The sequence below is a fragment of the Ictidomys tridecemlineatus genome, chromosome 6, assembly GCF_052094955.1.
Source record: "Ictidomys tridecemlineatus isolate mIctTri1 chromosome 6, mIctTri1.hap1, whole genome shotgun sequence".
In the NCBI taxonomy this organism is placed as follows: Eukaryota; Metazoa; Chordata; class Mammalia; order Rodentia; family Sciuridae; genus Ictidomys; species Ictidomys tridecemlineatus.
Window position 1 is genome coordinate 10,152,356 of NC_135482.1, and position 24,223 is coordinate 10,176,578.

At 55.0% G+C, this 24,223-nt stretch overlaps 1 protein-coding gene across 1 annotated transcript in view; it reads left to right on the forward strand.

Annotated features, from left to right (window-relative positions):
• Cacng2 (calcium voltage-gated channel auxiliary subunit gamma 2) overlaps positions 1-23,088 on the forward strand; it is a 117,566-nt gene extending 94,478 nt beyond the window's left edge. Inside the window, exons 3-4 of the mRNA XM_005322292.4 lie at positions 10,566-10,706; positions 11,733-23,088. Of these exons, the coding sequence (XP_005322349.1) occupies positions 10,566-10,706; positions 11,733-12,268 (677 nt within the window). The 3' untranslated portion in view covers positions 12,269-23,088. The remainder of the gene's footprint in view (positions 1-10,565; positions 10,707-11,732) is intronic.
• The last annotated feature ends 1,135 nt before the right edge of the window (positions 23,089-24,223 follow it).

A 24,223-nucleotide genomic window follows, 5' to 3' on the forward strand; every position in this document is an offset into this window, starting at 1 on the left:
TCCTCCCGCCCCTGCCCACTGTGTCTGTCCTCAAGTTTGAAAGTCCACTATAAGCAGAATATATATAGTTTTAAAAACAAAATTGTGATTTTCCCAGGAATTCCCAGGCCTATGTTCTTTCATTCACCCGCCACATGCTCACTGATCCCGCACCATGCATCAGGCACTGTTCTAGATGCCCAGGATTGAGAAGCCACAAAGTAGATCAAGTACACGCTCAAATGCAAGGAGACAGAAAATAAATAAATCAGCAAACATAAAACCTCTCAGGTGGTGCTAAATGCTCTGGTGAGATGGAGCAGGGGCAGAGAGGGCCGGTGGGACAGCCAGAGAGAAATCTCGAAAGACATGACATTCATTCCCCCCAAGATGTTGAATTCTGTGGCTGTGCACAAAGGTGTGGGTTTCATGATAGGGAGGAGCCACCAGGCCACCTTCTGTCTCCCCAAAGAGCCGGGTTCAGTCCGTGCACAGCTTCCGAGGGAAGTCGGGCCCATTTCCCACGTTCCCCAATGTCTCCGGAGCTTCTCCTCCCAGAGAAGCAGAGGTGTAACATGCCTGTGGCCCCCGTTGCTGGCCTCCGGGTGGTCCCAAGCTCTGTTAAAAGAAAAAAAAATGGACAAAACAAATGGATCAGGCCAAGTCAGGCCAGGAGTGCAGACCCAGGGCCCTTCAACTTCTGATGAAGTCTGGCGTCTGTGAAGGGCACAGCCTCTTCCTGCCCTAGCACTTTCATCATGGAGTGGCCTCCTGCATGTCAGGCCCTCTTCTGGCTGAGGACAATAACAAAGCCTGTCCTCCAGACATGTCAGTCTACAACAAATGAAATGACCAAGTTCATCATATAGTACGTTAGACTGTGAGGAGTGACCGTCGAGAGTCAGGCAGGAGAGGTGTGCAGAATTCTGCGTGGAAGTGGGGTCGAGAAAGTTTGAGCAAAGATCTGAAGGGGGAAGGGGAGTGAGCCAGGTAGATGGGGGGGGCGGAATGTTCCAGGCAGAAGGAACAAGGGAGCAGATGCAGGCCTGAAATGCTTGAGGGACAGGACCAAGGGAGGCCCTAAGACAAGAGTGAAGTGAGCGAGCCTTTCCCAGGTGTTAGCAGGAAGAAGAGCAAGTGCAGAGAGGCCCTGGGGCCCCTGCAGGCTGTAACAAAGAAGTAGAGGTTCCTCCGAGGAGGGACCCATCTCACTTGAGCAGGGCGCTGGGTTGCTGCATTCAGAAGAGACTGCAGTAGGATGAAGGTAGAAGCAGACAGGAGCCTGCTGTGGCCATAACCCAGACGAGACCCTGAAAGGGTGGACCCAGGTGGCAGCAGTGACGGATGGCAGGGGACAGATGCTGGAAGCCCTGTGGGGGGCCTGTGATCAGGACTTCCAGAAGCCTGGTGTGGGCCAAGGGCGAGGGCAGAGTCAAGGATGACTCCCAGGAAAGTGCCCTTGGGTGCCTCAGGTGGAGACTGGAGCCGTGTTCTAGCCACCTCAAGGGAGAGGGGCCTGGAGACAGTCCAGGAAGGCGTCAGGCCCTCAGGGCAGGCTGCATCTGAGGCTCACAGGGCAGATCCCAGCCAGAGATCTGGACTTACAAGTTGTCAGCACACAGGTGCCATTTAAAGCCAGAGATGCCACAGACCCACCAAGGGAGTGTCACCGGAGAACAGAGGAGGCCACACACTGAGCCCCAGGATGCCAAGACTTAGAGGCCAGGAAGAGGAGGAGGCCAAGCAGGCATACCCATGCGTGCGGTGTCCTGATGACCTTGCCCTCCTTGTTTCCCCAGTGGGACTGGGGAGGTGGGGCAGATGGCAGGAAAGAGAACCAGGAGGGCACCCGGGGTGGCAAAGAAAGGGGGGCTCACTTGCTCTCGAGCCTCAGGCACTGCATGGTGCGTCCTGGAGGACCTGGAAGGAAGGTCCCCAGCTTGTATCCCATGGATGAGGGAAGGCGTGAGCTCCCCTCCTCCCCCAATGCCGGAGTCCCACGCAGGGTCCTAGGGCAGGGAGAACAGCCACAGCATCCCCTGGTCACCACCCTGAGGCCCCAAGACTGGAGCCCAACAAAGGTGTGGCTGGTGGGGTCTCCATCTACTGCTGCCCACCTAGAAAGGGATGGTGACCACACCTTGTCCCCTCCCAGGGCTGTGCCTGTCACGGCCCTTCCCTCATTCACCAAGGCTTAAGGAGCAGAGACAGTGGGGACCAGGAGCACCTTCATGCCAGCATGCGTGTCTCTGAGGAGTCTGTGCTGCTCTGCTTTCTGTCCCTGCCTGTCCATGTGTCTGTCCGCCCCAGGTGTGTTTTCACGTGTCGGCGCGTGTGTACGTAGGTTGCCGTATGTCGCATGTGGTTTTTGCCCAGGAGATGGGAGTTGTCCTAATGTGATTTGGAGTCGGGGGGGAAGGTTCAGAGGAATTCCATTCCTTTCCACAGCCATATATTAAGCATCTACTGTATGCTAGACCCCCAAATCCACTGCCTTGTGGCCATTTGTGTTGATCAACTTTCCATCTCTGTGACAAAGTGCCTGAGAAACTCACCTCAAAGGAGGAAAGATGTATTTTGGCTCATGATGTAAAAGCTTCAGGCCGTGGTCGCTGGCCCCATCACTGTGGGCTGGGGGTGGGGCAGGGCATCGTGGCAGGGACCATGTGGGAGAGTAAAACTCTCACCTCAGGGCAGCTGGGCAGCCAGGGAGAGTGGGGATAAATACACCCCTCCAAGCACAGGCCCAGTGACTGCCTCTTCCCTGCAGGCTCCCCCTCCCAATGCCGCCACCAACTAGAGACCAGACTTCAGCACTTGACCCTGGGGACACTCCAGGTCCAAACCATGCACAGTGCAGAGGGCAGGGTGGGCTTGGCCTCCACCCCACCGCCTTCAGAGCCTGGAGCTCGAGGGTTGGTAGGGGCCGTACTTCCTCCCAAGGGACCACACAGAGAGCCACCACACAGGCCTGTTCTGCAGGTCACACACTTGGGTCACATTTTCTCCAGAAAAAGAAGTGAACAGATGGCAGGAGGGAGGGAGGACACAGCCTATCCCCCAGCCCACCCCAGGCCCCCAGGAGGGAGACCCTGATTACCCTGGAGCCACCCCTTCTCAGGGACTCACAGACCAACTGGCAACAAGGACAGGCGACCAACGCAACAGGTGTTCCCTGGGGAAGCCACAGAGACCTGTGAGGGAGAGAGGTCGTGGCCGGCTGCCACCTGTCTGGGGGCTCCTGGGGTGGACCCACAGAACCTAGCCACCCGTCAGAGACTGGAGGACGTGATGGGGGGCTTGGCACCCCTGCAGGGACTCGGATCCAGCCCCACCACCTCCTAGTTAAGGCCCTGGCCTCTGTGTGCTCCCAGGGAGGCAGCAATCAGGTTCTCCTCCCAGGTCACAGGTCGAGGGGACCAGCTCTCAGCAGGCGTCACCATTGTCCTCACCTGGTGCTGCGTGTGAAACAGCAAGGAGCCCGCGGGGCGAGGAGCAGGCGGGAAAGGACAGGGGCACCAGGATGGGGGCAGCCAGGTCCTCCCGGCAAAAGTGTCAGAGACCCGTCGGGGCGAGGGGCAGAGGGCAGGGCATTGCAGGTGGGGGACAGTAGTGTGAGGTGTGGCAGGCTGGGGACAGCCAGGGGCCTGGTCTCCCTGAGGTAGGAAGTCCCCACAGGGTTCTGAGCAGAGGACAGATGGGGTCTGACATCCAGGCTAGCAGTGTCACTCTGGCATCTGCTGGAGACCTGACCCCAGGGCCTGGGCAGCAGGGAGCCCAGTCCAGAGACTGATTTGAGAAGGGGCCAGATTTGGGATGCTCTGACGGTGCAGCAGCAGGATTCACTCACAGCCTAGGGGGGTGCAAGAGAAAGAGATCCCTGGGGTGTCCAGAAGTTGGCTGGGAGGATGGAGGACCGTGCTGTCCCTCTCTGAGTCCAGGAATGTAGGGCAAGGCTGGATAGGCGGGAGGTGACCGCTCTGTAGCCCTGTTTTATCTTGGTTTCTGTTATGGATTCTTCTCCCCACTGGACCGTGAACAGCTCGAGGACAGTCTACAAATAGAGTGTCCTCCCCCAACCCCAGCCAGGGCAGAGCCGTCCCCAGCTCAGGCCAGGGAGTTGGCTGGGAGAACACACTAGGTGCTGCCCTCCCGGGCCACCCAGCGGGTTCCCCTCCCTCTCAGAACCAGGGCAGCAGCGAATACCATGTCCCAGTGAGGAGGCGTCCTCTGCGCTGGTGCAGCCACAGAACAGAGCAGAACATCCCCCAGAAGGCGCCGCCTCCTGCCCTCCCGGCCTCAGGTGCTGGCCCGGCCATCTGTTTACCGCTGGCTGGTCGCTGCCACTCTGCTGGATTCAGGGACGAGTGGAAACGTGTCCTTGAAGACACACCAACCTCGGCCCAAAGCCAGCGGAAACAGCGACACCAAGCTCTGCTGTCCTGATAAGGGACACCTCCTGGGCTCCTCAGGGGCCAGGCCCATCCTAGCGGCTCAGCTGTTAACTGTCCCTCCCCACAGGAGGCCAGGAGCTGGCCGCGCTCATGACTTCCAAACAGCAGAGGGGAAACTGAGGCACAGGGACCAGGCAGCACGGCTGGGAAGGGCGCTCGGGTGGCTCCCTCCAGAGCCCGTCACCGCAGACAGCAGGGAACAGCGAGCATTGGGCACCCTGCACGGCTGGCGCTCCCAAAGCACTTTCCATAGGCAGCCAGCAGAGCCACAAAGGCGGGCGGGCCCTTGACCTGCACCCAGCCCCGTGCCTGAGACACCATCTGACTTCACCCTCACCACTGCCCCCTGAGGTTCGGATGGCCTGTGTTCCCCTTATGCAGATGGGAAAGGTGAGGCACAGAGGCCACACAGTCAGTGGGGGGCCAGGACCCCAGCCCAGCAGTCCATCTCCGAGCCCAGGATCCTGGCAGTCACCTCAGTCTTCCTTTTGGTTTTTGTGGTGCTGGGGATGGAACCCAGGGCCTCGCGCACACGAACTCAGCCCTCTCCCAGGAGCCCTGTCCGGTCCCTGAGGACCGCCTCCCTCTCTCCCTCTCTCCCTCCCCCTCCTCTCCTTTCTTTTCCTTCCCTCTCCCTCTCCCTCTCCCTCTCTCTCTCTCTCTCTCTCTCTCTCTCTCTCTCTCTCTCTCTCTCTCACACACACACACACACACACACACACACACACACAGTGTGGCTACACCATCCAGCAGAGCAGGACTGAAGGGAGGGTCAAAGCCCAACAGTCTAGAAAGCTCCTCCTGCCCAGCCCATCTGCGATTCTGTCCCATGGGAATAAATCAAATCCCAAATGGGACACAGACATAAAGAGCAGAACACGGTGCCCAAGACGCAGGACCTTCCTCCTGTGCTGTTGAGGCCGGGAGCTCAGGGTGGGGTGAGACGCAGGCCGTTCTGCAGCACTGGTCTGAGGACTCAGGACCACCCAACGACAGGGCCCTAGGGATCCCCTGGGCCAGCCCCCCAGGAGTGAATACCGGAGGCCAGAGGGGGGGAGCACACCCCCTGTTGCACGGAGAGCCATCCCGACCCAGGTCTGCTGACCTCCGCATGCCCACCCCACTGGCCACACCCACCTCCTCTACCAGACAGAGAGCAAGAACAGGGTGGCCTCGTCCCTGTGGTGTAGCCGTCTACCAACTGTGCCCACCCTGAAGAGCAGTGACACAGCCTGGTGGCCACAGGGGCTGGACCTCCTGGGACACAGATCCCATGATTCACCAATGGAACTGGACAAGAACAGGATCAGCAAGGAATGTGTGGCTCTGGCCACCCCTTTCAAAGGGCAAGAGGTCACTTCCTTCCTTCCTGGGCACTCTGCCTACTCCTCATTTTGGCCGCTAACACAGAGAATCATAAATCCCAGTTTACCAACATTCTACACTCTCAAAACTTCCTCGTTCTTATTTAAACACTACAACCCCATCAGGAAAACCCGGGTTAAGATTTTCACCCCCATTTTGCAGAAAAGAAAGAGGAGGCCAAGGGACACTACATGACTTGTCCTCAGTCTTCCTGAGCCAGTCACCAAATATGGGGGCTTCCTAAGCCTCAGGCCTAACCCGCTCCTCCCTGGGCAAGCCTTCAGGGCTCACTTGTGTGCCCCTGAATCCCAATGTCCAGCCTCGGCCCAGACCACAGCTCTGTGCCCACCCCCGACACTCAGTGCCTCTCCACACTCCATGGTTGCATCCCCAGAGCGTCTCCAACTCCCATGTGCCAAGCTGCCCCCACCTTCCCCACTCCTGGCCTGAAGCTCTTCTAGTCTCAAAAACTGCTTTATCCTCCAGCTTGCAAGTCCAAGATCTAGAAGTCATCCCTGCGGCCACCTCTTCTCTCTCCATTCTCCATCCACAGACCTTAAGCCTCCTCCTAACACCTCCCAGACCTGCCTGGCTCTGCCCATAGCCTTGCACCCCCTGGGCCCAGCACAGTCATCTCTCAGCTCCAACATCTCTGCCCCGAGGAAGCCTCCCTGACCCCACAGGAGCTCAGAGGATTGCTAAACAGCAGAGCACGTGATCAGACACGGGCCTGAGTTCACAAACCCTGGATGAAAGGCTCTCTGTGCCTCAGTTTTAATCTCTGTAAATGGATACGATTGAAGGACTTATTTCACAGGGCTGTAACGAGAACGAGCAAGTTGATGTACGTACAGTGCTTAAAAGTCCCTGGAATACACTAATTCTCTGTACCAAATACACAGGGGAGTGTCACACGGAGCTCCTTGGGAATTTGGGGGGGAGTGATATTTGGAGGAGCCTGAGAAATAATCAAAATTGTTGCCTGTCACTGTCCACCTCCAGCGTTGTTCATGGTCCCAGTATTTCCCGGTTTGATCCTTACAAAGGCATCTCTCGCACTTTTATGCATGTACAAACCTTGTCATGAGCATATCCTGAAAACAGATTCTGTGGGGCATGGTGGCACATGCCTGAAATACCAGCAGCTCGGGAGGCTAAGGCAGGAGGATTGCGAGTTCAAAGCCAGCCTCAGCAACTTAGCAAGGTCCTGAGCAACTTAGCAGACTGTAAATTAAAAAAGAAAAAATTAAATGGCTGGGGTGCAGCTCCGTGGTTATATACCTCTGGGTTCAGTCCCTGATACTCACCAGACCTGGGATCTGCATTTCCCCAGCCCCGTAGAGACACAGATGCTGCTGGTCCACAGACTGCGCTTGCAGGGCGCGGCTCTCCAGCGCTCCTGGGAGCTGGATACTATTATTCCCACTATTGCCATTTTACAGGATGGGAAACTGAGGCTCAGACAGGTAAAGACCCTTGTCCGAGGGTCACCCAGTGAGTGAAAAGCCAGGGTTTAAACTCAGGTGTGACACTCCCCAAGCAGAAAGACCTGGCTGGAGAGGCTCCTCCACACAGAGGTCCCCAGGCGCTAGCTCCAGCTCCTGCCCAGCCTGGGTCTGAGCCCTGCACAGTCCAGCCCTGGGCACCGTGCTGTTTACTGGCTGCTCCGGCCTCCTCTTTCCTGGTGAAGAGGACTCTCTGAGAGAGGCTGCTGGCCGCCACTATTTAGAGCTAGCTTCCTGCCTCCCAAAGCAGGTCCGTGTCCTCTACATTGTCCTCTGCTGGCTGCAACACAACCTTCTACCTCTGCCTCCCTCCATCTTTACCCACACATCTGTGCCCTCACTGCCCACATACACACACGCACACACCCATGCGTACACACAGGCAGCACCCCGGCTCCCTCCTCTGCTGGCAGGAGGGCCCAATTGGGACCTCTGGATCCCACAGCGGAAGCAGCTGAGCTGGAGAGGTCGGTCTGGGCTGCTGCGAGGCCCTCTGCACTCCCAGTGCCGTCCAGCCTGCCAGACACAGGCCCACCACGGGCAGGAAGAGCCTGCTTTCCTGCAGGGCTCTGGCCTCCCTCTGCCCTGCTCATCTGAGCAGGCACTGCTGCCTCTCAGCAGTCATGCCATGTCCTCCTCTTTGTTCTCCTCTTTCTTCTCCCCAGCCAGAAGTCATATCCATATGCAGAGAGGAGAACCATTGGAAATCACCTAATCATTCACACCACATCTCACATATGAGAAAAACAGAGAGGGTGAGGTACCTGCCTTAGTCACCCAGCAAGTGAGCAGCACAACTAAGATCAAAACATGGCTCTCCAGACCCTTCGGCACCTTTTCCATGTTCCTTAGAAGTCATATAAGGAGAGCACAGAGGTCATCTAGATTGGAATCCAGTCTCACTGGCTGGGTAGTCTCCGACAAGTTACTTCACCTCTCTGAACCTCAGTTTTGTCATCTCACATTGGGACAAAAAACACATTCTGAGGGTTGTTATAAGATGAAAATACAGAATATGTGTTTGATGACCTCTCAAGACCCCACATAGAACCGGTGCTTAACAAATATTTCACCTCTTCTCCTGCCATCGCCACATGCTCATCAAGGTGAGCGCGTCTCTGGCTGTGTGGGGTGCGGGGTGCTTGTGCTGGGGATCAGGCTAGGGGCAGAGCACACTGTCTTAGAAATGACCTGCAGGACAGACCATCCCACTAGGACCTGGGGTGCGAGCAGCCACGCCCCTGCAGGCACTGAAACTGCTCCACAGGCCAGCTGCCCGCACACCTGGCCTCACACTTGCTTCCACAGGTGCTGCTGGGTTCTGCCCTATGCAGATTTGGGGACAGAGCTCCACTCCCTTCAAGTCTCCCCCCTCAACACACAGACACACACACACACACACACACATACACACAGACACACACACACACACTCTCACCAATAGCAGTAGTGAGCAGCGTAGACTTCACTGTAGACGGAAGGGAGGGGATGGAGTCTTCACAGCACGTGTCACAGAAAACTACCTAAAGCCATCTTTGAAAAGTCTGGATAGGCTGGGCGTGGTGCATACGCCTGTCATCCCAGCTCCTCAGGAGGCTAAGGCAAGAGGATGGCAAGTTTGAGGCCAGCCTCAGCAACTGAGCAAGACCCTGGCTCAAAATTAAAAATAAAAAGGGCTGGGGATGCAGCTCAGTGGTAGAGCGCCTCTTGGTTCAATTTCAGTATGGAGGGAGGGAGGGAGGGAGGGAGGAAGTCCGTCCATCAGTCAGACTAGAAAGATGTGGTCTTTCACGGATCCTTCTTGGTCATTTTGCCACCCACAGAGGGGATGGGGGGAGTTCTTGTCACTGTGGCCTGGGCTTGGCCAAGAGCCCTATGCCTAACATGACTCAGTGTCCCCAGAAGCCATGGAAGCCACAGAGGCATCTGAAGCAGATCCTTCCCCACTCCGTAGCCTCGGGTGGGCTGGGATCGGCTCTGCCCTGCCTGGCCACAGCCCCGGGACAGGGAGTCAGCCACCATCCTGAGGTCCCTCGCTGCCTATTTGAATCTGGATATTATATATACATATATATAGTTGATTTTGCAGAGACACTTTGTGGAGGTCCCCACACTCCGGCCCTCAGTCAGACACTGGTCCTGCCAGGGCACCCCAATCTGGCCACCAGCCACTGTCCCCTCCACCTCAGCATCGGCACCCTCTTCCCACGGGAGCTGTGGCCTTTGCCCTCTGTCGTTTCCCCCTTTTTACTGAAATATTCTTTGGGGGCTGGGTGCAGCTCAATGGTGGAGGGCCTGCTGAGCCTGAGAACGCCCCTGGCTCACCCCAGCACCTCAAAATACACACAGAACTAAATATCCCTTTCTTCCCCATCCTGCCTACCAGCCCTTCCTTCTTACCTTGTCCCCAAGGATTTGCATTCTGGGTTTTCCTTCCTCTTTTCTTGAAATGTGTCTGTTTCCTCCTCTTTCTGGCCATCCCACCTTTATCCACTTGCCAGCTTTTTCTGAGAGCCTGCTGTGCCCTTAGGTGGACAGAAAAGTACCGGGAAAACAAGCCAGGGTGGTCGCTTTGGGAGGCCTGTGCCTGAGGGCGGGGCCTCAGTGGTCATGGTCACAACTGTCACTGTTTTCCCAGGGACTTTCTCTCGTAAATGAATGACCTGAATCAGCTCATTTAATCTTCACAACCACCTCAGGAGGCCAGAGCTCTTACCATCACTGTTTCATAGACAAGAAAACTGAGGCACAAGAGGCCAGCTCCCTCACTTACACAAGGCTACCAAGTGCCTCAGCCAGATTCCAGACCAGCCACGGGTTCACCTAACCATACCTCACTGCCCCTCAGTGTGCCCACGTGCCCCAGAGCACAGAGGAAAAGACTAATGACTTGGCCTAAGGAAGTCAGGGAAGGCTTCATGGAGGAGGGACTTGGAGCTGGGTTTTGATGGATGAATAGAAGTTCACAAAATAAAGACCAGGAGAGACGTTCCAGTAAGAAAGCCTGGCCTGAGAAAAGTTGGCAGCACGCGACGCCATGGGGACCTGGAGCATGCAGCTGGGGGCAGGCGGCGGCCACCTCACACAGGGCCTGTGTCTGGAAGTGCTGCAGTCTGGTCCTGGAGGCAGCGAGGAGCCCCTGGGGACTGGCCAGCGCTCACTCTCCTTCCCACTCCCTGGTGTGGCCGCCCTCCCACAGCTCCCCACAGTCCCCAGACTCACAGCCTGGCCTTTCTCCCCCCGTGACCCTCCTGTTCTGCAGGGGCTGTGAGGGCCTCGAGCATCTTCCCCATCCTGAGCGTGATCCTGCTCTTCATGGGTGGCCTCTGCATCGCAGCCAGCGAGTTCTACAAGACCCGGCACAACATCATCCTCAGCGCCGGCATCTTCTTCGTGTCTGCAGGTAATGGCCACCAAGCCAGGCAGGCGGGGCCCAATGGAGGGGAGAGGACCCTCAGCCCAGGATGGGAGGACCTGGCAGAGGCACTGAGAGGGCAGGGCACCTCGAGGCCTCACTCAGGGGAAGGCCCGGCTGGGCACCACCTCCAGCCCCTCGGAGTCCCACAGGAATACCCCTTCCCTTGGCCCAGAGGCTATCGTCCTCCCACCATTTTCCAACTCAAATCCTGGGCCCTCTCAAGTGCTAGGCCTGTCCCCACCTGTCCTCTGCCCTACAGGACCCGCAAACTGAAAAGGCCATCCACGTGATGCCCAGCTCCAGCCTAGAAGTGAAGGGAGGACCCGCCCTCGCGGTCCCAGCCAGGTGGTAGCAGGCAGGTCCCCAAATCCGACTTCTAACCAGTCACACTTGCCTCAGGGGCCACAAAAGGAGCATGTCAAGAGCCACTTAGTAGAACTGACTAACATCTGAGGAGCATTTACCATGTCCCAGGAGCCAAGAGCATCCACGCGTGTTCCTTTATGTAACCCTCCCCACGGCCCCTCAGGGGTCAGGTCTGCTATCACCCCCAGTTTACAGAGGGGGAAACTGAGACAAAGCTTACTTGCCAAAGGCTTTGAACGCAAGCAATGGTTCCCAGAGCCAGTCAACCTCCTGTTATACCAGCTTCAAATCCCTGTGCTGCCTTGAGCAAGTGGCTTAACCTCTCTGACTCCTCATCTGTAAACTGTTCACAAAGCACTAAGCAGAGAAGGCTGCTCAATAAACAGCATCTATTGTTATTCCCGATCCCACGACCAGCACCTCTCTCCTCTCTGCTCTTTCCACGTGTCTGTCTCACCATCCTTCCCCTCGAGATGGTACAATATTAAGGTGAAGTCCGCCAGTGTCCCTCTCTATGCTTCCACCTGTGCATCACTGAAAGGGAAGGTTACCCAGCTGTCCCTGCCCTGTGGTCCTGCCCGATGGCCCACATCCTCGGGAACTAACCCTTCCTCTCTGGTCCCCCGCCCACCCCGGTGCCCACAGGTCTTAGTAACATCATCGGCATCATAGTGTACATATCTGCCAATGCCGGGGACCCCTCCAAGAGCGACTCCAAAAAGAATAGTTACTCCTACGGCTGGTCCTTCTACTTCGGGGCCCTGTCCTTTATCATTGCCGAGATGGTCGGGGTGCTGGCGGTGCACATGTTCATCGACCGCCACAAACAGCTGCGGGCCACGGCCCGCGCCACGGACTACCTCCAGGCCTCGGCCATCACCCGCATCCCCAGCTACCGCTACCGCTACCAGCGCCGCAGCCGCTCCAGCTCGCGCTCCACCGAGCCCTCGCACTCCAGGGACGCCTCGCCCGTGGGCGTCAAGGGCTTCAACACCCTGCCGTCCACGGAGATCTCCATGTACACCCTCAGCCGGGACCCCCTGAAGGCCGCCACCACGCCCACCGCCACCTACAACTCGGACAGGGACAACAGCTTCCTCCAGGTCCACAACTGTATCCAGAAGGAGAACAAGGACTCTCTCCACTCCAACACAGCCAACCGCCGGACCACGCCCGTGTGAAGGGCCGGACGGGACGGGCGGGTGGCCGGGCGGGCAGAGGGGCCCGCGGGCGGGGAGGGCCCCGGGAGACCTCGGCGAGCAAAAAACACGAAACAAACAAAACAAAACAAAAAAAGAGAAAAAATAGCAAGTAAATTAAAAAAAAAAAAAAAGAACAAAATACAAGAGGAACAAAGAAGCAAAACAGGCAATGCGGGAAAAATATAAACGAGGAAAGACAAACTTTAAACTAAAGCTCGAGGGATAAACAATTAAAACTAGAAATAAATCTAAAAGAAAATGCATGATTTCCCATGTACCATTATTTTAACATTTAATAAAAACCAATTTAAATGAAAAAATAAAAGGGAACCAAGATAACGTTAAAGCAAAAAGAGAGAGAGAGAGAGGAGAGGAGTGGAAGGAAAAGGAATGCTCTTTGTATTTATTAGGGGGTTTTGTTACCTTCTTTTTCTTTTTAACTGCGGGAGAATTTAAAAAATCAAAAGTATTCAGTTCCCTTTAACCCCAGCGGCCCTGCCTCCCGAGGAGAGTGCGGGGTGGAGACTCAGGGGCCCCCAGGGGCCAGGGGAGCCTGTGGTCACTGCCAGGTCCCTGGAGCCCCTGGGAGTGTGCCCTGGGGACGCTGGGAATGCTCAGTGGCTCAAGAGCCGGCTCCGCCCAGCACTGATGGGGCAACTGTAGGCCTCCAGGTGACCAGAGCCCTTGGTCCCTCCTGTCCGTTAGGTGCCTGGAGGGGGTGCGCTAGGGGCTCGCCCAGCCCCAGGTTCCCAGTCCTTAATGGTCCTTAACCCACTGTGATGACTTCTAGCCTCGAGGAAAGGGAAAGAGAAGGGACGGCTGCCTCCTACCGAGACACCGAAACCCCGGAACCCTCAGGGTGAGCCTTTTGGGGTCACCACCCCCAAGCTCCTGTCATTGGGGTCAGGAGACACCCACCCCCCGGGGATATAAAGCAGCTCTCCCTCCTCGCCCCTCCCCTCAGGGCCACCCCGTGACCCTGGGGCGATAGTGAACCCCCAACTCATAGGCCTCCAGACCCCTGGGAAAGGGGCTCTTTGACCCTTGGGGGGTCCTTAGACTCACTGGCGCCCCCTTGGGGCCCAGCGGGTCCAACAGTGACACTGCAAAAAGGTTTCTTTTTACAAAAGAAAAAGGAAAAACAAGTGGTGATTTTTTTTTAATAAAAAAACCACAGACTATAAATAAATGTAAATATATAATAAGTGGATTTACTTGCAAGAAAATCAGATAGTATTTTTCTTTTAATTCTTTTCCAGCTTTAAACTGTGAAAACAAAAATGGGGTGGGTGGGGGACTTAAAATTTAGCAGGGAACTTGTAAAGACAAAACAGAAAACAAATATACAAATCCATTAAAAATACAAAACTGTTGTGTGAGATGTGAGCTGGGCTTAAAGCCACGGGAGGAGGAGAAAGGCCCCAGTGAGCGGCAGGGAGTTTGCTGGAAAGATCTCTTCCTTCCATCAGGAAGTGCTGCTAATGTGGGAGAGAAGGAGGCCCCACCCCAACCTCCTCACACACCCATCCAGTCCAGTTGGTTAAGCCTGGCACAGCCCCTGTGCACAGGGACACACACTCAGACCACACTCTCCCAGCCCGCACACAGCCAGGGAGAAAACCAGCCCCCTCACACACAGAGCCATGGACAATGACACCAGAACCCCACGCTGGCCTCTGTGCTTCTGCATGCCCACGCACTGCACACCACACACACACACACACACACACACACACACACACACGCTCACATGCATGGAAAGGGCACTGGTCTGGAACCCAGGACTAGATTCTGGACTTCCTTGTTCTGTGGCCTCTCTGGGCCTTCACTTCCCCTGAGTAAGCATGTGCACTGACCAATGAGCTCCAAAAACCGGTTCTTGTCCCACATATCTGACTTTTAAGATCGTTCCAGAGGAACACGCCAGGGATGATAAAACAGCTACCACTGTGTTCCAGTGACACTGAGAACATTCCCAAGTTGTCAGTCAGTCTCTCTCTCTCTCCCATCCCCTGTACACGTGCACGCGTGCACACACACACACACACACACACACACACACACACACACTCACACCATATGCCTCCTCACTGTGCTCCCCAGCTCCCTATCCCACATCCAATGTCAAAGCAAAAATATACACACCACAGCCAATGTATCCTGCCATTCAATGAGAGAAAAGACAAAGAGGTCCCCAAAGCCACTCTTCATCTTGTGTCCCTTTTCTTTAATGCCATAGCCCCTTTGTAGAGAGTGAAGAGACTCCCTTGAGAGAAGAAGTCAGCCGCCAGAGTCCTCCACTGTCTTTGGGAGTCAGTAAAAAAGAGGATCTCTGAGGTTTGCCAGGAGGGGACAAGAATCTCCCTCTATGGAGACAGTTTCAACAGAGTGCCATCCCTGTCCCCGGGAGAGCCCCAGACCAAGCTTAAACTTCACTACCCACTACAGCGCGGGGACACCCAGATTTCTCCCTTTTCTTGCCCAAAGCAACAAGGGCCAGTTCAGACTGAGCAGAATCCAACAGCTTTTCCATGCTAGAAACTTACTTCCAACCAGCCTGTGAGCCAGTCCACGGACTGTGGCCCCTGCCGCCTGCAGCAGCCACCTCTGTCTGCATGTTCCCCACTGGCTGCCCCGAGGTCTCCCAGGTGGAGCTCTCTGGGGAGCAGGAGGGGAGACTGGACGGGTCCTTGAGCTTCACACTCCCAGCTGCCCTTCCTGCCTTTTGTCTGTAAGAGAAGGTTCTTGCCCCAGCTCAGCAGCTGGAGCTTACAACCCAGCCCCAGCACAAGGCAGACCATTTGCCAGCTCAGCCCAGAGTGCAGGGGGCAGCCATGGGCCCCAGGCCCCGCAGTGGGGGCCACTTAGTTTGTGATGACAACAGAGTATCTCTCAGAGTGGGCAGGAATGGCAGTCTATCCCTTCCCCACCCCACTTGCAACCACCCCACCAGATTCCAAAGCGGTACGGATCAAGACCTGGAGAGAAGGAGGGGCCCGGGGCGCACGGCCAACCAGCGGGCACAGTCCAGCCAGAGAGGCGAACTGGCCCCGGTTCTCAGAGTTCTGTGGAGGACTTGGGCTGGCGATCACACTTCTCTCCTGGCCAGGCGGCAAGGCCTGGGGCCTGAGGCTGCTTGGAGAAGGCCATGGGGGTGGGGGCATGGGAGACACCAGAGTGGCCAAGAAAGGGCTAGGGGGCCAGGAGGGAAGGAGCTGGGACTCGGACTGCCAGGGCACTGCTTCCCAGGGTGGATGACTGCTCATGTCCAGCTCCAACCAGTCCAAGAAATCAACCTCCATTTTATTTTCTTGGTGGGTCCTTTTTTTTTTTTTTCAGACTGTTAACAGAAAAAAATTTTAAAAATCAGAAAACTCAAAAAAAAAAAAAAACAAACAAAAACAAAAAATCCTGGTACATGAAATAAAGATTTTTTTTTATAGCTTGGTCCTCACTTCAGTGGATTTCTTTCATTGGTTTCCCAGTTCTTGGCATTCCATTTGCAGCAATCTAAGGCCATGGATTCTCAAAGCTGGGGGATGGGAGGCTTGGATGCCATCATCATGAGCCCTCTCTGAAATATCCCTTACTGAATCTGCATGCCTCCAGGGACAAGGGGCTCACCTCCCCCAAAGGCAGTACCAGCCAATGCTGGGCAGCACCCAGCAGCAGCCTCCTCTGCATGGACAAGGTCAAGGCCAATCCATATCTTCCCTCACAGTCCAACAACTCGAGCAAACCTCCCCAGGTTCAGCATGGCAGCCCAGGTGGGCCCATGACATCCTTCAGCTTCCTCTTTCAGAATAAAGGAGCCCCACTCAACATCCCAGGCATGGCCTTGAGTTTCTGTTTTCCCTTGGAGAGCTGCACCCCGGAGTGGACATGACCTTGACCTTGCCAGCTTATTCTGCATCCTGCCTAAAGAGAGAGATTGCTCAAGGGGACCACGAGGTGGCAGAGAGTGGAGAGGGTCTTGTAGGACCATCTGGAGCTCTCTCAACATGAAGAGATGGGACACCAACGAGAGAATCTGACCCTTGACATTGGAAAAAGACCCTGTTTGAGAGCAGTTAAAGAACTAGGCCACCACCACCCAGCTGGACCAGCAGACTGCCAGGGCCAGTGATTTGAAGGAGGGCTTAGCACCTCTGAAAATGATCTGAATACATTTCATTAGTTCATTTGATCCTTAAAAAGCTGTCATGCTGAAGAGGATGAGGGTGGAAAGCCAATGTTTCAAAATCAAATCAACACGTAAGCAAACAAAAACTTGATGCATCTGTTCGCAAAAATTTTTTTTTCTTAGTATCAGAGATTGAACTCAGGGACACTCAACCACTGAGTCACATCCCCAGGCCTATTTTGTATTTTATTTAGAGACAGGGTCTCACTGAGTTGCTTAGTGCCTCACAGTTGCAGAGGCTGGCTTTGAACTTGAATCCTCTTGTCTCAGCCTCCCCAGCTGCTGGGATTACAGGCAAACACCACCATGCTCGGCCTGTTGGAAAATCTTAAAACACCCACCTGCCCTCCTTCCAATGCTTTCTTCACCCACCTCCCCATTTCCTTACTGAATTTATCATCATGGGTCTTGAAGGTCAGGTAGGAGCTCACCACAGATGCCATGGTGAACCACAGGGAAGAGAGCAGCCCAGTGGCACGGTCAGGGCACAGTGCTCAGGAGAGAGGAACAGGTTGCCTTCCACCCAGCAGACATCAATTGGCACACACCAAAAAGGCTCTGAGGTCTTATTAGTTAGGATGATTGGGACTCACTGACCTGGTTATTTTAATAATGTCATTTGGAGGTCCAGAAAAGTGACCAATGGGGGGCACCAAGTCACCTTAGAAATAGCCAGGGTCAACTGCCCAGTAGCAGGGCCTGGGGAGTACCACACACTACAGTCCCAACCCTGACGCCAGGGCTGCTTCAGAAGCCTGAGGGAGTAGGGGTCTTGGGAGGGGAGAGGTTGTCTGAGGTTAGGGAAGGAAGCTCGGCCATCATTCAGCTGTCCTGGGGCTGAAGAGGAAGGAGATGGCCTTGGGTGAAACCTGAGGGAGGAAGCTCAAACCACAAAGCCCTGACACAGTGTACCCTAGAACTGACCAATGTTCAAATCTCTCTGCTCAATTCAGGCCCAGTCTCTGGGGGGTCACAGTGCCAAGCCCTTCCTCCCCAAATTCCAATCACCTCTTTTTTGGGCTCACCAGAAACAATTGCAAGGCCCAGAACAAGAGGCCAGTGGAAGCTCAAAGATCCCGAGTCTAAACACTAACAGCAATGAATCAAATTAGCCGTATATTCTATCCTCTGTCCTGACACTGTTTCTTTGTGACAACCTCAGATGCTAGTTTTGGATTTCGAGTTCTCAGCCTCCTCTGAATTCTGCCCTGAGAGTGACAGCACAGCACAAGCCCACCATGGTAGCCTGGACCCTAGCTTCTCACCCCCAGCCTGTCCCTTCCCTCCCTGCCCCAGCCGCATTCAGCATGTGAGGGGCATCTCCCGCAAAGGGAGCACACCCCAGCAGCACAGCCAAGTTCCCCAAACAGCACTCCTTGGTCAGTCCTTGGGCCTGTCTACCACAAATGGTGGCCAATCGTGGAAGCTGGCTTGGTGGAACCCTTTGGGCAGAAATCTAGAGTAGCAGGCACCAGAGCAAGGTCCAGAAGGGCAGGGGTTGGGGGAGCCCATTCCCTTGGCCTTGGTCTATTCCTCCTATGGTCTGCGGAGGGCCACAGCAGGGTGCCTTAAGACCCAGGGTCCATCACAGGCCTCTCTCCATCTAGTGACAATACAGCCTTTCTCTGTCTGGCTTTTGAATATAGATTTCAATTCTCAGAGCCCAGCCTTAGGTCTCTGGTTCCCATAGAATCAGATTAGAGGCCATGGAGCTCTGAAGACCTGTCCCTTCATGGAAGGAACTCGCAATTGGAGTCTAGAGAGGGCAAATGATATATGTGCCCTGAAAATCCCTCAGGAAGCTCAGACCCCAGCCTCAGCCATTGTTCCCAGCCACACCCCCTGCTGGAGCCTGGAAGTTCATTCCTCCTTCATTCAGTTCCAGGATGAGTCCTGCTGTCCTGCTGTCCTCACCCAACTCCATGAACTCTCAAAGCATCTGCAGGGTGAGGCAGGTGGGCCTGTCAGAGAGCATTTATACCAGCCTAACAAGGAGCATCAGTTTGGACTGGTTTCCAAGTGATGCGAAAAAGCTGGCTGATGGCCAACAACTGCCTGCTCCCCTCATGCCCGGGCTCCCCAAAGAAGCAGCTCCCAGCCAGCTTGCAGCTTCTCCTCCCTGATAAGGACTTGCCCACCGCCCTCCCTACCACTCTCTGTCACACATCCCAGTCCCAAGGTGCGCCAGGCTAGCTTCTAAGGGCCCCTGCAAGCCAACCATATGCCTTTCTTCCCAACTTCACGTTCAGGTACATCACATAGGCAACTTGAAGTGGTCATGGCTCAGATGCCCAAACGCTATGAACAGGGCGGGCTTGTTTTTTAATGAAGAGCCAGTGTTAGACACTCACCAGCACCCAGTGTGACGTGTGTGCAAACAGTCTCACTCTATGCACCTGAGAGAAGTACCCAAATTCCAGCGTGTGTTCACATGCTCTGTCCACGTGCCTTGTCCTATAAGCACACACATGCACACACCCCCTGACACACACACACCCCTCTGGAATTAGATCCATTTACATAAACACATTCGTTCGGCCTCAGCACTTATTAACCATGTTTTCTCCACCAAGCCTTGATTTGCTCTGGGGAGCACACAGATGTCAAGGACATGGTATCCTGAGGACGCTCTCAGGAGAGGGAGAGACAGACACAGATGGGATCATGGAGACTCCCAGAGAAATTCCATAATGCCGGTGCAAGTGGAAAAAGGACTAACCCAGGGCGGAGCTCAGGAGGACACCTGGCCCGGGGTGTGCCTGCCCTCCCCCTGCTCTCCCCTGCCCTCCTAGGGACACTCAGACCACAGACACTCGAGTCTGTACTCCAGGAGTATTCCTGTGTGTGCAGCAAGACTGCGCTCAAGCCCTGTCAGAGCAGAGGAGCACAGTGCCAGGTCAGATGGCCCAAATTTGTCACCAGGTGCACCAGCCCTGAAGCAGTGAGTCCAGTCTTGCCCCACCCCATCTCAATCCCCTCTTTCTCAGCTTCTCTCTCTCCCATCCCCCTCCTCCCTCCCTGAGGAACTACTGTCCCCTCAGTCCACCTTACCCACACCACTAGGGAAGCATTCCAAGGGACAAGAAGTGGATGGTGACAGGACCCCTGGCACCTCTGTCACTGGTGCTCAATGTGGAGAAGGAAATGAGGGCACGAATGGAACTCTGAAGTGACCCTCTGAAACGCGATGAGACTGGCAGGACCAAGAGGCCTCGAGGGAGAGAGGAGAGCTCCTGCCCTGCCCTCATCTCAGGAGCAGTGTCTGGGGGTGTGAGCCCAGACCCCAGCGTCAGGCCAGAGGCTAGTCACTGGTGGGGTGGGAAGCAGAGGGGAAGGGGAGGGCTTGAATCGAACCACTGCTTCTTTATGTCACTCGGTCAGAAACCGTCAGAGGTTCTGCAGAGCCTCACAGTAGAGCCCACAGAGCCCTCCCGAGTCGGCCCTTGTTGATCTGTCTTGCTACACAAACTGGGATTTACTGAGAACCTGCAATGCATCGGGCGCTGCCAAAATATATTTTATCACAGTTCCATTAAGCAGATATCATCTTCCCCTTCACAGAGATGAAACCTGAGGCTCAGAGAGGCAGCATAGTGTGAGGGTTAAGAACAGGGGCTCTGGCGGGGCACAGAGGCACACGCCTATAATCCCAGCAGCTCTGGAGGCTGAGACAGGAGGATCACAGTTCAAAGCCAGCCTCGGCAACTTAGCATGGCCTTAAGTAACAGTGAAACCCTGTCTCAAAATACAAAATAAAAAGGGCTAGGGATGCAGCTCAGTGGTAAAGTGCCCAGGGTTCAATCCTTGGTACCAAAAAAAATAAAAAGAAAAACAGGGGCTTTGGCACCACATCACCAGGGTTCAGACCCCAGCTCTTGTCACCCACTAGCAGGAGTTCGGGCCAATAGTGAAGCATCAGTTGCCTCATCCATGAAAAAGGGGAAATAACAGAAGCCATTTGATGAGGTGACCACAGAAGTGCCCAGCACACAGTCATAGTGGCACCAGCTCAAACGTATTTAGCACTTCCTCCCACTAAAGCGAACACTCAATAACTGTGACCATAGAACCAGGAGGGGCTGGGATTTCAGCACAGCTGGGGTCCAAAGGTGGGCATCTTTGAATCCCAAGCCCTAACTGGTGCCACGCTCTGTCCTGACCCCATCACCTGTATACACACACCTCCCAGGTCCCCAAGAGAGGTGCAGAGGGCAACAAGACAGGTGGGGCGGTTCTCCAAGGCAGGGGCTTGGTGGTCTAGGCACAGAGGTGGTGCCAGGATCACTCGGGGTTGCTGTGCTGTTGCGCCCCTGAGAGCGCAGACTAAGGTTGAGTCTAAGCTCGCCAACCTCAAGCACAGTCCCTTCTGGGCTCCACCACCACACTGGCTCTCGAGAGTACTGCAGGACCACACTGATGCCATCCGTTCATTCATTGGGGAACTATGACATGCCCTCCTCCTTAGTCAGTGCCGAGGGGCAGTGATCAAGATGAACATGTTCCCTGCTCTGTAATGCATGTCCAGAAAGGAACAGGGAAAATTAGCAAGAACCAAATAATTAGCTGAGCGCAGTAGCACATGCCTGTAATCCCAACAACTCAGAAGACTGACACAGGAGGACTGCAAGTTCAAGGCCAACCTCGGCAACTTAGTGAGACCCTGTCTCAAAATAAAAAATAAAGAGCTAGGATGTAGCAATCCCTACTACTGCAAAAAAAAAAAATCAAACAATTATATAATTATAGATCATCATGAATGCAAAACATTGGGGCAATGTTTAAAAAAAAATAAAAGGAGTTGCCCCCTTTAAGCTACCTTAGAACAACTTCGTGCCTTAGAACAGCTGCCATTTTAGTATCTGTCACAATTCTGCAGGCTCAGTGGGGCAGTTCTCCTGTTCCACGTGATGGTGGCTGGGGCTGCAGTCATCCGGGGGATCCCAGAGCTGGAACCCCCAAGCTGGCTCTCGCACAGGGCCAGGGCTGATGTGAGTGCCATTGCTGGGAGCCTGCTGACCGGGACACCTAACTTTCCCCACTGTGGTCTCTCAGTGTGATGCAGGCCTCACACAGCACCTGGGTTCCAAGTGACAGAGAGTAGAAGCTGCCAGTCACCTGAAGGTCTAGTCTCAGAAGTCTCGGCACAATTTGTTGGTCAAAGCAAATGCAAGGCCCAGTCCAGTTCCAGGGGATGAGAAGTGGAGTCCAGCTCTGGATGGCATGCAGGAAGGACACGAGGGGAACCTCTCTGAAGCCCAACAGGACAGCTGCGGGGCCTCTCTGAGACGCAGCTGTTTACATGAAACTCAAGGGGTAAGGAGAACAGGCAGCAAAGCAGGGGGTGACAGACAGCAGAAGGTTTCAGGTAGAAGTAACAATAAGTGCAGCCCCAGCCACCTAGGAGCAGATCCAGACCACATGGCTATCCCGGTTAAAGGGACAAGCAAGACAGGATGAGGCAGAAGGGCTGGGGCAGGCCTTTGGGTTAGAGTCTAACAGGAAGCAACAGGTCAAGAAGCATAAGCTTCCCAGCAAGCAAGACAAAAAAGGAAACAATCGTGCATTGTGTGCCTTTCACGGCAAAGTCAATGCTTTAGGTATTATAGGGAAGAAAGCATTTTTTCTTGCTTTCCGGCTCTCTGGGGAAGAAAAAAAACACACAAATAATAACTAACAACAACTCAATATGAAAAAACAGGGACGGCCAAAAGAGTGCAGCCCAGGCAGACCATGGGACGGAAGTCTTAGAATCTTGGCATCTCGGAGTCCTCACCCTTGAGAGGCAGCGCAGAGGGCAGGCAGGAGAGCAGGGCTGGCAGAGGGGAAGGCCTGTCCTGGAGCCCAGATCTGCCTTTCTCCACTGTGTGGTTCAAGCCAAGGGCAGAATCCTTGAACCTCTGTTTCCTCATCTGCGACCTGGGCTCTGTGATACCCACACAGGATTGGTGGTTGGGATGCTCAGAGGAGACACAGCAAGTGGAAGCTCCCAGGGCAGCACCTGGACACAGCTGGCACGCCCAGAAAAGTGGTGATGACCCCAGCAAACCCATTCAGCTCTCCCCTCACACAGGCATACACTGACAGCAACACTGAGACAGATCAATCATCTTTCCCATTTTAAAAATTTAGAAATTGAGCCTCAGAGAGGTTATGCTATGTGCCCGAGTCACATGACAGAAATAAGTGGAGCTGGGAAAATAAGCCAGGCAGTGCACGGCCCTGAAGCTCCCATCTCCAGACCCACACTAACCCACCCTGTCACCCCTAATTCCCACCTGCTCAATCCCTGCTAGAGCACCCACCGCTGAAGGGAAGCTCCTTCCCCACAGAGCCAAGCCCCTCCCTTGCCTCCTTCCCACCTCCCGCCTCTGCCCACCGTTGTCTCGGCTTTGTCCCTGGAGTTCACAAAAGCCAGACAAAACTGTCTTCCACAGGAAGGCCCCTCATAGCCAGTGGTGTCTGCTGGAGGGACTGGCACAGTATGAACAGGGGTGAGACTCAAAGCCAGCCGTGGAGGGTGGGGAGGAGGCCGGGCCCAGGCTCCTCGAGAGTCGCTCGCTCAGCACGTGGTGAGCCCCATAAGCCTGTGAATTGAATAAAGATGAACCAAACCAAACTGAATTGGGTTGAGACTGACTGGATTGGACTGAGACAAATTGCAAGATGGACAGATGGATGGATGGATGGACAGATGGACAGACAGATGGAAAAATATAAATGGCTGATTAGATGGTAAGACGGATGGTTGCTGGGGTAAGTGAAGCAGTGGATGATGTTGGTGGGGGGGTGGGAGGAGCCTGGTAGTCATACCTGACAGGGGATTCTGGTACCTGAAAGCACAGAGGCAGGAATGCCCAGGTGTTGGGGAATAAGTCAGTGTGACAAGGGCAGAGGGCTCCCTTCGGGAGGAAGCAGGAAAGGTGACCATTCACATCTCCCCATAGGGAGATGGGTGCACACCCAGGGTGCTGCACAAGAACCGGGCTGGGTGGAAGGCGGCTGCTGGGCAGGGAGGAGTTAACAACAGGATGGCTCCTGGGCCAGCTGCGACCAGGGTGACACTGACAGATTACAGCGTGTCCTCCGCACTAATAACACTGCAGCGTCCTCCTCCCGCTGCTCCCCTCCAGCGCCAGCCCAGCGGATCAATACCAAAGGCACGCACTGAAGAGCCTCAGCCCACTCCCTCCACGGCCTGACCCAGGGTGGAAGGGACTTCAAGTTCAGCTCTGCCCAGCCCAGGTGCTCCTGAGGCCAGGGGTGGGATCCCATCCACCTTGTCACCCCTGACCCCTCCCAGGCCAGTCTAGGACAGCCCTCTCCAAAAGTTTGCCAGATGAAAGATCAGCCCCGTGGCCAATGCAGAGTCCTCACGAAAACACCTCCATGGCACATGGTCCCTCAGCAGTCTCCCGTGGCAGGAGGTCCTCAACCGCCCTGGGCAGCCAGCGCCTTCCCTGCTGGACAGCTCTGATGATCAAATCATCTTCTCTTCTCTGAGTTCATCCAATCCCTTTCCTTATTTCCCAATTTCTTCCTCTTCCCTGGCCACCCTTCTCCCGTCCCAAGCCATCTAGTAATCCAGTCTTCATCTCCCGAGGTGCTGAAGTGCTCACAGAAGAGGACCCGAGGCGCAGAGAGATTACATAACAGCCACACAGCGCAGAGCGAGGGCCTGGACCAAGCCCGTGGCTTCCACATGCCATTCCAGGCCACAGGCCATTCCAGGCCACACGCCATTCCAGGCCCCA